General features: G+C 50.2%; 1 protein-coding gene across 2 annotated transcripts; it reads left to right on the top strand.

Annotated features, from left to right (window-relative positions):
- Positions 1–3,455: 3,455 nt before the first annotated feature.
- On the top strand, positions 3,456–16,984 carry LOC119958993 (WD repeat-containing protein 26-like). 2 transcript variants are annotated; one of them, XM_038787527.1, is made up of 5 exons: positions 3,456–3,580; positions 4,853–4,909; positions 10,468–10,604; positions 13,716–13,813; positions 16,781–16,984. In XM_038787527.1, the coding sequence occupies exons 1-5, from the start codon at positions 3,500–3,502 to the stop codon at positions 16,954–16,956; spliced, it is 549 nt and encodes a 182-aa protein (XP_038643455.1). In that variant the 5' UTR covers positions 3,456–3,499; the 3' UTR covers positions 16,957–16,984. The 2 variants fall into 2 exon arrangements, with proteins under 2 accessions (XP_038643455.1, XP_038643456.1); XM_038787528.1 differs by having other exon boundaries at positions 16,796–16,982.
- Positions 16,985–17,159: the final 175 nt, after the last annotated feature.

The raw sequence follows: 17,159 nt of genomic DNA, 5'->3' as shown, positions 1-17,159 counted from the left end.
CTCCGGCCTCTTTCGCCTCCTGCACTCCCGGCTCCACCCCAACCCCAAAAATCGCGAGTCCCCATCCTGACTTGACCCTGGACACCGTCCCACCACCCTCAATACCGTCCTCACCACCCCTTTCCAGAACTCCTCCAGTGCCGGGCATGCCCAGAACATATGGGCATGGTTCGCTGGACTCCCCGAGCACCTGACACACCTGTCTTCACCCCCAAAGAATCTACTCATCCTCGTCCCAGTCATGTGGGCCCGGTGCAGCACCTTGAATTGGATGAGGCTAATCCGCGCACATGAGGAGGAAGAATTATCCCTCTCCAGGGCATCAGCCCATGTCCCGTCTTCGATCTGTTCCCCCAGTTCCTAAGACTGAGCTTTATAATTGCAGATTTTATTAATTGACTTTAAATTCCACGAGCTGTCGGGGTGAGATTCGAACCCGAAGCTTGAGGAGTGACCATTCTTTTTATTAATTCATTTGCAGAGTGTGGGCGTCACTGGCTAAGCCCAGTGTTTATTGCCCATCCCTAACTGCCCCTTGAGAAGGTGACGGGTGAGCCGCCATCTTGAACCCGCCGCAGTCCTCGTGTGGCGTAGGTACACCCACAGTGGGTTGGCGAGCGGCTCGGAGGGGGGGGTGTTCTTGCAGACGGGGGTCCTTCTAGACGGTAGAGGTGGCGGGTTTGGAAGGTGCTGTCGAAGGAGCGAGTGGCTGCGGGGCGTCTTGTAGACGGTGCGCACGGCTGCCGCTGTGCGTCGGGGGGGGTGGAGGGGGTGAATGTTTGAGGTTAGCGTGTCGATCGAGCGGGGCCGCTTTGTCCTGGATGGTGTCGAGCTTCTCGAATGTCGTTGGGAGCCGCGCTCATCCAGGCGAGTGGAGAGTATTCCCTCACACTCCTGACTTGTGCCTTGTAGATGGTGGACAGGCTTTGGGGGGGGGGTCAGGAGGTGAGTTACTCTCCGCAGGATTCCCAGCCTCTGACCTGCTCTGGTAGCTACAGTATTAATGTGGCTGGGTCCAGTTCAGTTTCTGATCAATGGTAACCCCCAGCATGTTGATTGTGGGGGATTCAGCGATGGTAATGTCATTGAATGTCAAGGGGCGAGATTAAGATTCTTTGTTTTTGCAGTGTTATCTATTGGGGGCAGCAATGGGATGGACCTAGGGAAAGGTGTGCCCAAAGCTTGAGGCCACAAACATCCGATGGTCGGTAATAAGTCCAACGGGGAATTCAGAAGAAATGTCTTTGCCCAGCGAGTGGTGGGAATGTGGAACCTACTCCCTATAACCCATCCCATTCCTCCTTTTCAATAACGATCCGATTCCCTCTGGAGGGCCTCGATTGAACCTGCCTCCACCACAATCTGAGGGCAGCGCATTCCAGACCCAAACAAGATGCGAAGTGAAATGGTTAATGCCTCCTGTCACCTTTTGTTTTTGTTTCTTTTTATCAATTACGCGAACTCTGTGTCCCTCTTGTTGTTGACCCTTTTTGCAAGTGGGTCCGGGTGTGTTATGGTAGCAGCGTTTTCAGAACCCCAATATGTATCATGGAGTTCAACCAGCCTCTCCCTTGTATTGTTGCTTTTGAAGCACACGGCTTGGTCTCCAGGTGTGGTATTATAATTATGGACACGTGGGTTTTTAAACACAAAACAATGTTTATTCCATGAATTCAGCTTAACCTTTTTAAATAAACATTGGATCACTTACCACCCCTTACTTCAAAGATAACCCCGAAAATAACACAACACTAAATAATCCCTCAAAATGTTCCTTCAAACCTCCAAAAGACTTAACACCTTTAAACAGAAACACATCAGGTTAAAGGCATTACTATTATGAGTTTAAATCACCCAAATGATTCAGAGATAGTCTTCCCTGGCAGAGATCACAGCAGATCCAGCTCACTGCAAACACAGACACCCCCAAGCTCTTTTCCTCAAAACTCAAACTAAAACTCCCAAAAAGCAGAAGTGAGCTCAGCTCAGCTCCCCCCACCCTCTGACATCACTTCAGTAATATGAGCTGCTCCATTTCTTAAAGGTGCATTGCTTAAACATCCCTTTCCTAAAGGTACTCTCACATGACCGGTGTCTCCTTATCCACTCTGCCCAAAACCCTCGTGATTTTGAATGCCTCGATTAAACCTGGGTGGATTTTAAGGGAAGCTGGATGAACACAAGGCGGGGGGGGAGGAATGGGATATATGTTGATGGAGTGGGAGGAAGCTCACGTGGCGTACAGGCGCCAGTATGGAGCAGTTGGGCCGAATGGTCTGTCTCTCTGTGCTGTACGGGGTCTCCCGTCGTGAATGTTGGGATTCCGGCACATCTCCAATGTCAGGATGAGACCGGGATCTCTGGATTCAGGCACATTATGAATGTCGGGAATGGGACGGACAGAATGTTGGGATTTAGGCATTATTTGAACGTCAGGATCAGCACTGTATATTGGCATTCCGACGCATTGCATATGCCGGGATGAGCACACAATGCCAGGATTCCGGCACGTTGCAAACGCTGGGATCAGCACAGAATGCCGGGAGTCTGGCACATTGCAAACGCTGGGATCAGTGCAGAATGCCGGGAGTCCGGCACGTTTCGAATGTCAGAATGAGGACCAAACGTCAGGATTAAGACGAGTTGCATATCATAGAATTTACAGTGCAGAAGGAGGCTATTCGGCCCATCGAGCCTGCACCGGCCCTTGGAAAGAGCGCCCTACCCGAGCCCACACCTCCACCCTATCCCCATAACCCAGTAGCCCCACCCAACACTAAGGGCAATTTTGGAGACTAAGGGCAATTTATCATGGCCAATCCACCCTAACCTGCACATCTTTGGACTGTGGGAGGAAACCGGAGCACCCGGAGGAAACCCACGCAGTCACGGGGAGAACGTGCAGACTCCGCAGAGACAGTCACCCAAGCCGGGAATCGAACCTGGGGCCCTGGCGCTGTGAAGCAACTGTGCTAACTGTGCTGCCGTTGCACCCCATATCATTGAAAAAGCAGCAGGGCAGGACCCGGATATGTCGGGATGGGGGACAGAAGGTGGGGATTGAAACATCGTGACGGTCGCGGCGAGGACAGAATCCGGCGAGCCGTGACGGCCACCATGGTCGTTGTCAGTTGTCGAGTGTCGCTTGTCTTGAGCAGGGAGGATACAGGGTTTTGGCAGTGAATTGAGTGTGGGTTATGCCTGTCAAAACCCCCACAGAATCTGATGCGTGTCAATAAGATCCCCTCTCGTTCTTCTGAACTCCCAACGGGTACAGGCCCCAACCTGCTCAACATTTCCCCATCAGGCAAACCCCCCTTCCTCCCAGGAATCGGCCCAGCGAACCTTCTCTGAACTGCCTCCCCGTGACATCGCTCAGGTTCCTAAGTGACTGCGGACTGTTGCATTTGAGCTGTGAAATATTAGCGATGCACCAAAACTCACCTGCTTGTTCTTCATTCCCCCCACCCCACTGTGCAGCCAAACAGTCGAACAGCTGATGCAGGAGACGGGGTGCAGCCTGGAACATCCATCGGCGACCAAATTCCGCAACCACGTGACGGAAGGAGACTGGGAAAAGGTAACTGGGGTTTCTGTTCGCCCGCAGTCATTTCATTAGGCGGGATCGAGTTTACCCCTGGACCACACGGTTTTTCGGGCCGTGCAAAACTCGTTGGTATCAGACAGCTCGTTTTGTAGCGTTTGTTTTCACGCCACCTCCACCATCCCCAAACTCCTAGCCCTGGGAGTGTTTGATGGGGACAGTGTAGAGGGAGCTTTACTCTGTATCTAACCCCGTGCTGTACCTGTCCTGGGAGTGTTTGATGGGGACAGTGTAGAGGGAGCTTTACTCTGTATCTAACCCCGTGCTGTACCTGTCCTGGGAGTGTTTGATGGGGACAGTGTAGAGGGAGCTTTACTCTGTATCTAACCCCGTGCTGTACCTGTCCTGGGAGTGTTTGATGGGGACAGTGTAGAGGGAGCTTTACTCTGTATCTAACCCCGTGCTGTACCTGTCCTGGGAGTGTTTGATGGGGACAGTGTAGAGGGAGCTTTACTCTGTATCTAACCCCGTGCTGTATCTGTCCTGGGAGTGTTTGATGGGGACAGTGTAGAGGGAGCTTTACTCTGTATCTAACCCTGTGCTGTACCTGTCCTAGGAGTGTTTGATGGGGACAGTGTAGAGGGAGCTTTACTCTGTATCTAACCCCGTGCAGTACCTGTCCTGGGAGTGTATGATGGGGACAGTGTAGAGGGAGCTTTACTCTGTATCTAACCCCGTGCTGTACCTGTCCCGGGAGTGTTTGATGGGGACAGTGTAGAGGGAGCTTTACTCTATATCTAACCCCGTGCTTTCCCTGTCCTGGGAGTGTTTGATGGGGACAGTGGAGAGGGAGCTTTACTCTGTATCTAACCCCGTGCTGTACCTGCCACATCAGACAACTGCAGGAGAGTTGGGTGCTACGCTGAGAGAAAGGGTTGACCTCTGGTTCCTTGCGGGTGAAGGAGCTTGACGTGGATAGAGTGTTGCTCAGGTCTTCAAAAGGGATTGGAGAGAAAGTATGAAAATGCAGCGGGGAGACGTGAGCTAATTGAATTGTGGAGCTGGGTGGCCTCCTCTTTCTAATGTCCCTTCCTCCGATTCATGCCTCGAGTGCTCGATGAGGAAAGAATCCACTGACCTTTTGCTCGATGTGTTGGTTTCTGAGGGCGGGAGGGGGGGGGGGGGGGTGTGGAGAAGAATGTGTGAGCTGTGGTTCGCTTGTTGGAACATTTAGTCACCCTTGAGTTACTGCCTAGTACCGTGCAGATGAACAGCCTGTGCTGATTGTGGTGTTATCTTTCCCTCCAGGCTGAAGCCGACCTCACTGAACTCAAATCCTTGGTGCATTTGCCTCAGGCCATTGTGGTAAGAAAAGGGGGGGGGGGGGTGGGAGAGACGTTGGGGGATGCAAACCACAGTCTGCAACGTGCAATCCCACCGTCGGCCCATCCAAATTATTTTAGAAGCCCGTCCCCCGCATGGGCAAAAATCGCAAGTGTCTGTTTGCCCCTCGGCCGTCACCCGCTGCGCCCGAACGGGCCTCCCCGTGGAAAGGAACCAGTGCTCACCAGCCATGTATGCAAGCGTCATGACCAGCGCACTTCAGCGGGGCTGCCCTCGTCTGGGTTTGCCGCCGTGTCGCCCTTTCCGTCCGGCCTCGCTGGGTCAAAACCGCCAGCCCGCCCCACAGCTGTTGGTTTCTGCAGAGTGGCGCTCCCCTCAGCCGAGCCCCTTTCCCTGTGACCCGTGTGTGCCCGTCTTGGTTACCGTCGCAGGACAGGCTCCCTGTGGGGCCTCTCCCTGCTTTGCTGCACTGTGTACCCCTCAGATTAGGCCCAGTCTAAGAGTGGATGATTTTGAGATAAACGGTTGGAGGGAAATCCTGAGGTAATCCTCACGCCCATTAAGGTAGAGTCAAAAGAGCTCAAAGTTAGGCCAACGACTGATACCTTTCTGGTTATATTTGCCTGCTCAATAAATCATAGTGTGTTATAGCATAGAAGGAGGCCATTCAGCCCATTGGCTCATTGAAAGAGCTATCCAATTAACCCTACTCCGATCTTCTCCCACGTGTGTGCGTGGGTTTCCTTCCACAGTCCAAAGATGTGCAGGTTAGGTGGATTGGCCATGCTAAATTGTCCCTTCGTGTCCACAATTGCCCTTAGTGTTGGGTGGGGGTTACTGGGTTATGGGGATAGGGTGGAGGTGTTGACCTTGGGCAGGGTGCTCTTCCCAAGAGCCGGTGCAGACTCGATGGGCCGAATGTCCTCCTTCTGCACTGTAAATTCTATGATAATCCAAGATTAATCTAGGACAAAGGTTCGGCACAACATCGTGGGCCGAAGGGCCTGTTCTGTGCTGTATTTTCTATGTACCCCTACAATGTTTCCCCCTTCAGGTAAGTCTCCGATTCCCCCCTTTTTTTGAAAGTTCCTATTGGATCTGCTTCCAGCGCTTCTCACCTCACAACAACAACTCGATGTTGTAAAACAGAAATTCTCCTCATCGTCCACCCCCTCCCCTGGTCCTTCTCCTGATTCTCCTCAATCTGTGTCGCCCCTCTGGTTACCCACCATCCTGCCACTGGAAACACTTTCTCTCCTTATTTGCTCTTATCAAAACCGTTAGGACTGTGCGTACGAGAATCCCAAACAATTTGTAGAACTGTGAGGGAACACGACTCAACCACAGGAGTGATAACGCTGACCAGTGGTAACTTCTATGTTAAAACACATTTTTAATTTAAACACAGAATCACGTTAGCAGCACAGTAATAGCTTTCCAATTAATATTTTTTATGGTTCTTAAATTAAAGGGGGGGAAAACTTTAACTCCCTATCTACATCTGCCATTATATATTCCAATTAACAGCACAATACAGTTCAAATGCCACTTAGAAATAAAGGGTGCTTGCTTCTCTGTGCAGACGTTTAGAGAGAGGCCCTTTAAGGAACAACCTGAAAATCCTTTTGTCTTGTTAGACTCCAATACTATGGCAAACTGCTATTCAACTTAACTTCCTATGACAGACTACAAAACTCCAGACAGACCTGGCTCCTTCCATTAATCACATCATTGATATTTCGGGCATTCTCCAGTCACCGGCCACTAAGATATCACTGCTTGGCGAGGACGAGAAACAATCCCTCATAAATTATCGACACCCCAGGCAAGCTTTTAAACATGAACAGTATTCCATTAGCCATCCATAGGTAAACAAGTAAATGGTTAAACTCCATGATTATCTCGCTTTTATGACTCCCTAATCACAGCTTTAGCAGATGAACTGCCTGTGTGTGTTTTAAACCAAGTTTTTACTAAATTACTGCAACAAAATATAATGCATAACAATTTTCTACATTCATCACACCTCCTGCCTTAAAGAAATTACCAACAATATGAAAAATATAATTGCTAAATGCTACAATTACACTATATGATGCATATCTTGCCACACTTATGCATACAGATTTAAACATCAGTCGAGTCCATTTTAGTCTTTCTTTCCCAAATTTGAACATTCCATTCTTCTTCCATTTCAAAGACGTGATAAAGCTTCGGCAATTGCATTTTCTCTTCCTGCAACATGTATAATTGTCAAGTTAATTAGTAATAGCAATAAACTCTGTCCAAACGGTCTTGCCTTTCAATCTTAAAACATCTCCAGAACTTAACTGGATTTTGGTCTGTAGTATAATCAATTGTCCCGGATGATCGTAAATGTTAAAATGTTGCGATGCCAACATCAAACTTGCGTCTCCTTTTCGATGGACGACAGCTTTTAATAGATATTTTGTTTTCTGGAAAATAACCAATAGGTCTTTCAGTACATAAGAACTAGGAGCAGGAGTCGGCCATCTGGCCCCTCGGGCCTGCTCTGCCATTCAATGAGATCATGGCTGATCTTTTGTGGACTCAGCTCCACTTTCCGGCCCGAACACCATAACCCTTAATCCCTTTATTCCTCAAAAAACGATCTATCTTTACCTTAAAAACATGTAATGAAGGAGCCTCAACTGCTTCTCTGGGCAAGGAATTCCATAGATTCACAAGCTTTTGGGTGAAGAAGTTCCTCCTAAGCTCAGTCCCAAATCTACTTCCCCTTATTTTGAGGCTATGCCTCCTAGTTCTGCTTTCACCCGCCAGTGGAAACAACCTGCCCGTATCTATTCCCTTCATAATTTTAAATGTCTCTATAAGCTCTCTCTCTCTCTCTCTCTCTCTCTCTCTCTCTCTCTCCCCCCCCCCCATCCTTCTAAATTCCAACGAGTATAGTCCCAGTCTACGCAACCTCTCCTCGTAATCCAACCCCTTCAGCTCTGGGATTAACCTGGTGAATCTCCTCTGCACACCCTCCAGTGCCAGTATGTCCTTTCTCAGGTAAGGAGACCAAAACTGAACACAATACTCCAGGTGTGGCCTCGCTAACAGCCTATACAATTGCAACATAACCTCCCGAGTCTTAAACTCCATCCCTCTAGCAATGAAGGACAAAACTCCATTCGCTTTCTTAATCACCTGTTGCACCTGCAAACCAACTTTTTGTGACTCTTTGTCATCTTCTAACAGTACAGGTCCAATGCCACATCACTCGCATTGGTGACCACCTTAAATTGCTTGGCATGATTCAACGGTTCCCAAAACACCTTTAACACCGTTTTCAGATCGTCAAATACCTCCTGACATACTGACGTCCACTGAAATTACCCGTGCCTTTCCAGAAGTTCAGTCACCACTTTCCACTAGACCCTCTAACCTTACCTTACGCAATGGAATGCTACTCACTTCACCTGTGATCCAACGTATCATGGCCTTTTTTTTAATTAAGGGGCAATTTAGAATGGCCAATCTACCTATCCTGCACATCTTTGGGTTGTGGGGGTGAAACCCACGCAGACACGGGGAGAATGTGCAAACTCCACACGGACAATGACCCAGGGCCGGGATTCAAACCCGGGTCCTCAGCGCCATAGGCAGCAATGCTAACCACTGTGCCACCGTGCTGCCCCATCATGACATTTTCTGACAATACTCCTTCCAGACGACATATCTCCTTATCTTTTGCATTAAAGATTGACTTGCTCCTGTATCCCTTGCTCCCACTACTGCCGCAAGTGAATCTTTCAATTCCTCCAGATTAACCATTCCCTTAAGAGCTTCACACGTGCGGACAATTTTTAATGCTCTTATCTATCTTTCAAAGTTATTTTTTTTGCTTCTTTCAAATTCTATATACATCTGAGCTTATTTTTTTCCTTTGATTTCTGAACCTCAGTCTGTAGGCTTCTGTCACTTGTTCGTTTGCACTTCAAATGGCTTTCCTCACCTCAACACAATCCCTAGATACCTCCTCTGATAATGAGACCAACACTTCACAAGCTCTACCCACCAATTTTGATTGAACCAACAATATCCATGCGGTTTTTGGCCAGTTGAGTTGTTTGGCTACTTTCTCGAATGAGACGACAAAAAAAAGGCTTCCACATCTTTCCCATCGAACCTTGGCAGTGCTTGAACATGTTTAGACGCATCCCCAGTAGGCTTTTGGCTAGGAGGGGGTTACTCATTCCTCTAGATCGGTGTTTTTCAAACTTTCCTTCACGCGATCCACCTCTGCCAACCTTCGCGACACCAACCCACCCAGCGTGACCCAGGAAACTCTTAGCCACCGAAAGAGCCATTTTGCAAGTCATTCTCTATTTAAACTGAAATAAAGCAGCCGCCCCTCGCACTCGCTGTCCTCGAGTTCAATAATCCCAAACAAAGACTTATACTTTTTTAAATCCTGGCAAAGAGCCCCCAATTTTTGTCAGGGCTGCTGACCGAGAATCCTAACACTTTGCCATTTGTGAGACAGTGAGAGAAAACTACTAAACCACAGGAGTAATAACACTGACCAATAGGTATCTTTTATGCGGAAACAAACATTAATTTAAACATTGAATCAATCGCATTAGCCACACAGTAGTAGTTTTAATTAACAGTTAAAACAGTTCTTAAATAAATGGGGGGAACTTTAACTCCCCACCTACACCTGCCACCATATATTCCAATTAAGCAACCCAATACAGTTCAAATGCCACTTATAAATAATCAGGGTTACTTGCTTCTCTGTGCAGACCTTTGGAGGTGACCCTTGCAAGAACAGCCTAAAAATCCTTCTGACCTATCAGACTCCAATCCAATGGCAAACTGCTGTTCAACTTGAAATCTTATAGTAGACTGCAAAACTACAGACATACCTGGCTCCTTCCATCCAGTACATCATCTATCTCTAGCGGAAGGTGTTCTCCAGTCTCCTCCTACTAAGTTGTCCCATTACCTGCTTAGCTAAAACTAAATACAATCCCTCATAAATTATCGATACCCCAGTACCTCCTAAACGTAAACAATATTCCATTAGCCATCTATATGTAAATAAGTAAATGGTTAAATACAATGATTACCTCACCTTCACAGCCCCTTAATCACAGCTTTAGCAGGCATACTGCCGGTATGTATTTGAACCCAGGGCTTTTAATATTACGACAATAAAATACAAGATGTGACAATTTCCTCCAGTGGTTACATAACCTCGCACGTGACCGCCTCGATTTGATCTCCCCCTTAACCTTCTCTGCTGCAAACAGGACGTTCCCAGATTCTCCACTTTTAACTGAAGCCCCCTCATCCCTGATCCAATCCTCTGCGCCCTCCTCTGGGCCTTCGATGTGCTAATTAAAGTTTTGGTGGGTGCTGTTTGGGGGGGGGGTTGGCTTTGGCATGACGTGGACACGAGAGCGGGAATGGGGAGCTTTTGAGGGCGGGGTTCACGCACCGGTGCGGGGTGACGGGACCTACCCTGGCGCGGCGCCTCACGGCTGCGCTCCTCTGCCGGCCGTGTATGTGCAAGGCCTCCACTGACGCCTGTGCCTCCCATACAGCGCATGAAGTTCCTGCTGCTGGAGCAGAAATACCTGGAATTCCTGGACGACGGGAAGGTTCTGGAAGCTCTGCAGGTTCTCCGGTTCGAGCTGACCCCGCTGAAGTACAACACGGATCGGATCCATGCTCTGAGTGGGTGAGTGAAAGGGGAGAAGGTTGCTGTGTGGGGGGGGAGGGGGGGGGGCAGCCTTTGGAAGCTCTGCAATAATGGATTTTCAACCTCATTGCAAACAGTTGCCGGGCAATGGAGTCCCTTCTTGCAAAGAATATGAGGTCCGAACATTGTGCAATTAACACAACAGGAAAGGGGCACAGGAGGAGCCCATAAGCCCCTCGGCCAGGCCACTCACCCACACCCCCACCTCCGGAGGCTTTGAACCCCACCAGCACAACATGAAGCGGCAGATGGAATACAGTGTGAGGTTATGCACTTTGGAAGGAGGAATGGAGGCATAGACTATTTTCTAAATGGGGAAATGCTGAGGAAATCAGAAGCACAAAGGGACTCGGGAGTCCTTGTTCACGATTCTCTTAAGGTTAATGTGCAGGTTCAGTCGGCAGTTAGAAAGGCAAATGCAATGTTAGCATTCATGTCGAGAGGGCTAGAATACAAGAGCAGGGATGTACTTCTGAGGCTCTATAAAGCTCTGGTCAAACCCCATTTGGAGTATTGTGAGCAGTTTTGGGCCCCGTATCTAAGAAAGGATGTGCTGGGGCCTTGGAAAGGGTCCAGAGGAGGTTCACAAGAATGATCCCTGGAATGAAGAGCTTGTGGTATGAGGAACGGTTGAGGACTCTGGGTCTGTACTCGTTGGAGTTTAGAAAGCTGAGGGGGGATTTATTGAAACTTACAGGACACTGCGAGGCCTGGGATAGAGTGGACGTGGAGAGGATGTTTCCACTTGTAGGAAAAACTAGAACCAGAGGACACCATCTCAGACTGAAGGGACGATCCTTTAAAACAGAGATGAGGAGGAATTTCTTCAGCCAGAGGGTGGTGAATCTGTGGAACTGTTTGCCGCAGAAGGCTGTGGAGGCCAAATCACTGAGTGTCTTTAAAAGAGATTGATAGGTTCTTGATCAATAAGGGGATCAGGGGTTATGGGGAGAAGGCAGGAGAATGGGGATGAGAAAAATATCAGCCATGATTGAATGGCGGGACAGACTCGATGGGCCGAGTGACCTAATTCTGCTTCTATGTCTTATGGTCCCACCCATCCCTTCCTCAACCTCGTCTGATCTCCCAGCTTCCGGTGCGTCTCCTGAAGGAACACATCAGCCTTCAAATCCCCTCAGATGTTCAAAAACTCAGCTACTTAACCGGCCCCTTCAACCCCCGCATGTCCCAAGTAACTAGCCTAGTTGGGGGTTCCCCTCCCCTTCCCTGCTAGCCAGCCATTTCCCTTCTTTAGCCAGCTGCCCCCAGTCTGTATCTCACACTTTTCAGGCTCGCCCCAAGATGTCCGCCGCCATCTCTCCCTACCCAACTGCGCCGTACCAACCCCACCCATGCCAGCATTCCCCCTCCTGGCAACCCCCATTTCATTCCCGTTAACCCGCCCTACCAGCTAGCATGATGACCCCCCCACCCAAGGCCTCTGGCTACCCCTCATCCTCCACCCCCCCCCCCCCCAATCCGCCCCTCCACACCCATCCCTCCAAACCACAAACTCACAAGGAAAAACAAAAGGCGCACTCACCTTCTTCCACTCCCTTTGCCAATCCACCCATCCTGCGTGCCCGCAAAATACCACTCCAAAGTTTACTGTCCTCGCACTCCTCCCAGTCCACCGTCCCTCAAAGTCCTTCTCCTTCTCCTCCGAAAAGTCAAACTAAAACTCTTGCTTCTGGTGCGCGACTTCGCCCCCTCCTTGCAGAGGGCAACCGTGATCTGGTTGTTCCTGGTCCCCCTCATTGCCAATTCCGCTCCCAGGTCTTGCTAAATCCGCAGCTCACTCCCCTCTCCCAGGTGCAACTCTTGGTGCCTTGCCCACCTCAAGATCTTCTCCTTGTCGAGGAAACGATGTACCCTCACCACCATCACCCTTAGCGGCTCCCCCACCTGCAGCCCCCTCCTCTACCCTCGAGAGGGGAGTCAAAGCCCCCCCCCCCCCCCCCCCCCAACCTCCTCCATCAGCTTCTCCAACTTGCTCGCCACCTACGTGGCAGCCTCCCCGCCTTCGATGCCTTCAGGCATCCCCGCAAACTGAAGGTTTTGCCTCGCGGAACGGTTCTCGAGATCCTTCTCCCTCGGCCTGCTCGTCGCCATCCCCGCCTCCAGCGAGGTCAACCCATCCTCGTGCTTCCCCCCCCCCCCCCCCCCCCCCAACCGACTCCTCCGCCTTTTGGATCACCAGGCCCCAAACCTCCTGCCTCTGCCCAACCCGCTCAATCGTCGCCCAAAGCGGCTCCACCCCATTGGCCAAGTCCTCTGAGGCCTCGCCCAAAGCGGCTCCACCCCATTGGCCAAGTCCTCTGAGGCCTCCTTCCTCTTCTGCTGGAGCTCGCCGTTTAGGAATTCCACCAGCCGCTCCGCAGACCACCGGGAGGGGCAGCGCTGCCCCTCCTCTTCTGCCATCTTCTCCTGTGTCGCACCACAAACACTCTCTCGCTCAAGCCGCTGCCTCTCGTTAACGCTTCTCGTCCAGTGAGCCACAATCCAGTCCCACCAGTGGCGTTTTATATGCCCTCAATGCTCACGCACCTTCTGCCATCTAATACCTCACAATTCGGGTGGGGAAGGACTGAAAAGATCCACCCCAAGCGGGAGCCACCAAATGTGGGCCCGCTTACTCCATGACCGCCTTCGGACGTCATCCTGAGGTGGGTTTGTTGTTTGACTGGAAGTAAAGATAGCAGTTAAGGGTTACTGTGTCACTGTATTAGCATTGTTTAAGAGGTCATTGGAAACTGTTTTCTGGTGTAATGTTGAAGATATTTTAATCCTGTGTTAATAATGAGGTTTGTTTTAATATAACATATCCCTATTTTGCGTGAATCACTCCTGGAGCGAGGTAGCCTTTCCTCACAGTCGTACAAAATTAAAATAAAATATAAGGCTTTCCGGGATCGGAATACTTTACCCCACCTACAGGTCAGGGGCAGCCACTGCACCGTGACTGTTGACACAGGATAATTGCAATTGGCAATGGAAGGCTGTCAGGAAAGCATGCGACCCAGAAGGAAGGTTTACGGTTGCGACCATTTTGAAGAATATGTGGGTATTTGCTTTTGTCTTCCTGCTCAGATACCTGATGTGCAGTGACGCGGATGACCTGCGGGCGAAGGCGGAGTGGGAGGGAAAGGGCAACTTGTCACGTACCAAGCTCCTCGATAAACTTCACAGTGAGTCCTGCAAGGTTGCTTCCTTATTTGTCTTCCCTGCTCCTCCTGCGTCCTGACAGTGCTCAGTGACCACGAGACAGTGAACGGGGCTAAAGACTGTCCCAAGGTGGGCTGTTCCATCTCGCACAGATGGCCGGGTGCCGGATTGAAATAAATTACCAGAGTGTGTGGTCTTCACCTTGGGTTTGAGGCACAGATTTACTCTTCCCAACACCGGGTTCTATCTGTCCTGGGAGTGTTTGATGGGGACAGTGTAGAGGGAGCTTTACTCTGTATCTAACCCCGTGCTGTACCTGTCCTGGGAATGTTTGATGGGGACAGTGTAGAGGGAGCTTTACTCTGTATCTAACCCCGTGCTGTACCTGTCCTGGGAGTGTTTGATGGGGACAGTGTAGAGGGAGCTTTACTCTGTATCTAACCCCGTGCTGTACCTGTCCTGGGAGTGTTTGATGAGGACAGTGTAGAGGGAGCTTTACTCTGTATCTAACCCCGTGCTGTACCTGTCCTGGGAGTGTTTGATGGGGACAGTGTAGAGGGAGCTTTACTCTGTATCTAACCCCGTGCTGTACCTGTCCTGGGAGTGTTTGATGGGGACAGTGTAGAGGGAGCTTTACTCTGTATCTAACCCCGTGCTGTACCTGTCCTGGGAGTGTTTGATGGGGACAGTGTAGAGGGAGCTTTACTCTGTATCTAACCCCGTGCTGTACCTGCCCTGGGAGTGTTTGATGGGGACAGTGTAGAGGGAGCTTTACTCTGTATCTAACCCCGTGCTGTACCTGTCCTGGGAGTGTTTGATGGGGACAGTGTAGAGAGAGCTTTACTCTGCATCTAACCCCGTGCTGTACCTGTCCTGGGAGAGTTTGACGGGGACCTGTCCTGGGAGTGTTTGATGGGGACAGTGTAGAGGGAGCTTTACCCTGTATCTAACCCCGTGCTGCACCTGTCCCGGGAGTGTTTGATGGGGACAGTGTAGAGGGAGCTTTACTCTGTATCTAACCCCGTGCTGTACCTGTCCTGGGAGTGTTTTATGGGGACAGTGTAGAGGGAGCTTTACTCTGTATCTAACCCCGTGCTGTACCTGTCCCGCGAGACAGCCTGATTAACAAGCGCTTCAAACAATTATTTTTTCTTGTTGCATTCATTCCCCTGGTGGAGCTGCCTGCCTGTGTGGGGCAGGCTCCAGGTGTACTGCTTGTGTTATGGGCCTGGGTTCAGAGAACCACAAAGTGTATCATGGAGTTCACCTGACCCACAACTTTTAATAGATTGTGGTATGGGGAGCACACGGCCCACTCTACAGGTGTGGTACAGCAGAAATGGAAAAGTATTGTTTGCAGGAAAACAATGTTTATTCTATAAACTCAAGTTAACCTTTTTCAAACATACAGTGAACATCTTAGCAACCATCAATTCAAATACAACCCCCAAAGAATACAACACTAAGTAATCCTTAATAACTTCCCAAACAACATCCAGAAGACAGAAGAAACACCTTTTAACAGAAGCACGTCAGGTTTACATTCACTACTGAGAACATTTATAATTCTGAATTCACCAAATGGTCAAGAGATAGTCTGTTGATGGCAGAGAGAACAGCAGCACACCTGCTCTGTCTGGCTTCAGCTCCAACACTGAAAACAAAACTAAAGCGCACACCCTGCAGCAAACAGCCTAAAATGAAAGAAAAAAGCTGACATACAGCCCAGCTCCACCCACTTTCTGACATCACTGCAGTAGTAAACATCCATTTCTTTTTTTTAAATTTTTATTGAAAAATTTTGAATTTATACAACAATAACTCACCATAGTAAAGTACCAAAAATAACAATAATATTAGCAATCATAAACATTCGCCCCACCTCCATGAACAACACAGCATTTTAACAACACAAATTAACACGATATAAAGTTACAGAATAGAAACTACAATAAGGAACCCCTCCCCGGGTTGCTGCTGCTATTGACCAAGTTACCTATCTTTGAGCCAGGAAGTCCAGAAAAGGCTGCCATCGTTTATAGAACCCTTGTATTGATCCTCTCAGGGCAAATTTGACCCTTTCCAATTTTATAAATCCCGCCATGTCACTGATCCAGGTCTCCACACTTGGGGACCTCGCATCCTTCCACTGTAGCAGGATCCTTCGTCGGGCTACTAGGGACGCAAAAGCCAGGACACCGGCCTCTTTCGCCTCCTGCACTCCCGGCTCTACCGCAACTCCAAAAATCGCGAGTCCCCACCCTGGTTTGACCCTGGATCCAACCACCCTCGACGCCGTCCCCACCATCCCCTTCCAGAATTCTTCCAGTGCTGGGCATGCCCAGAACATATGGGCGTGGTTCGCTGGACTCCCCGAACATCTGGTGCACCTGTCCTCGCCCCCAAAGAACCTACTCATCATAGTCCCGGACATGTGGGCCCGGTGCAGCACCTGTAAACTTCCATTTCTTAACGGTAGTGACACTACAGATATTTCTATACACACCCATTTATAACACCCATTTCTTAAAGGTACTCTCACTGCAGATATTTATATACACACCCATTAATAAACACCCATTTCTTAAAGGTGCACTCACATGACAGTTGCCACCCAGCCCAGCAACCATAACAGTAATTGATGGTCAGGTTTGAGACCACAATGCATCAGCACGTTGAGCAAGCATCGCAAACGAACCTAATCCTCCCTCTCTCTGCCCTCCTCTTCCAGCATCTTCATTTTTCCCCTCTTCAATTCGCATGAGGCCCCCCCCCCCCCCCAGCCTTCCATCGCAAACCCCAGCCTCATATCCCCATCTCAGGTTGATGACCGGGGGTGAGGGGGGGAGCAGCACCCTCGGTGGGATGGGGTGGCGGTGAGATTTGCAGGAGTGGGGAAGTGTGTGCGGAGAGAGAGAGAGAGAGAGAGGGTGTGCGGCGGATTGAAAGCGATAAGGCTGACGGCCCTTCTGTCCTTCTCCTTCCCCCTGCCGCCCCTCCCGAAGCGTACCTGCCACCCTCCGTGATGCTGCCTCCCCGCCGCCTGCAGACGCTGCTGAGACAAGCTGTGGAGTTGCAGCGGGACAGGTGCCTCTACCACAACACCAAAGCCGACACCAACCTGGACTCCGTCTCTCTGCTCATGGACCACGCCTGCAGCAGGTAAGCCGACAGGCAACGAGCTGCCACTCCAGGGGTTTCGGGGCTGTGGGCGGGGAACCCCAACTCGCCGCCGAGGCGGGGGGGGGGGGGGGGGGGGGCAAATCATCGCACCCTCTCTCTCCTGCTCTCCCTCTCTCGTGCTCTCCCTCGCGCGCCCGGGAAGTGTTCAAGCCGGGGGGTGGGAAGGAAGGCAATCATCGCACCCTC

The sequence above is a fragment of the Scyliorhinus canicula genome, chromosome 31 (assembly GCF_902713615.1).
Source record: "Scyliorhinus canicula chromosome 31, sScyCan1.1, whole genome shotgun sequence".
Taxonomy (NCBI): domain Eukaryota; kingdom Metazoa; phylum Chordata; class Chondrichthyes; order Carcharhiniformes; family Scyliorhinidae; genus Scyliorhinus; species Scyliorhinus canicula.
The sequence above is the reverse complement of the archived record's forward strand: the minus strand, read 5'-3'. Positions and strand labels throughout refer to the sequence as shown.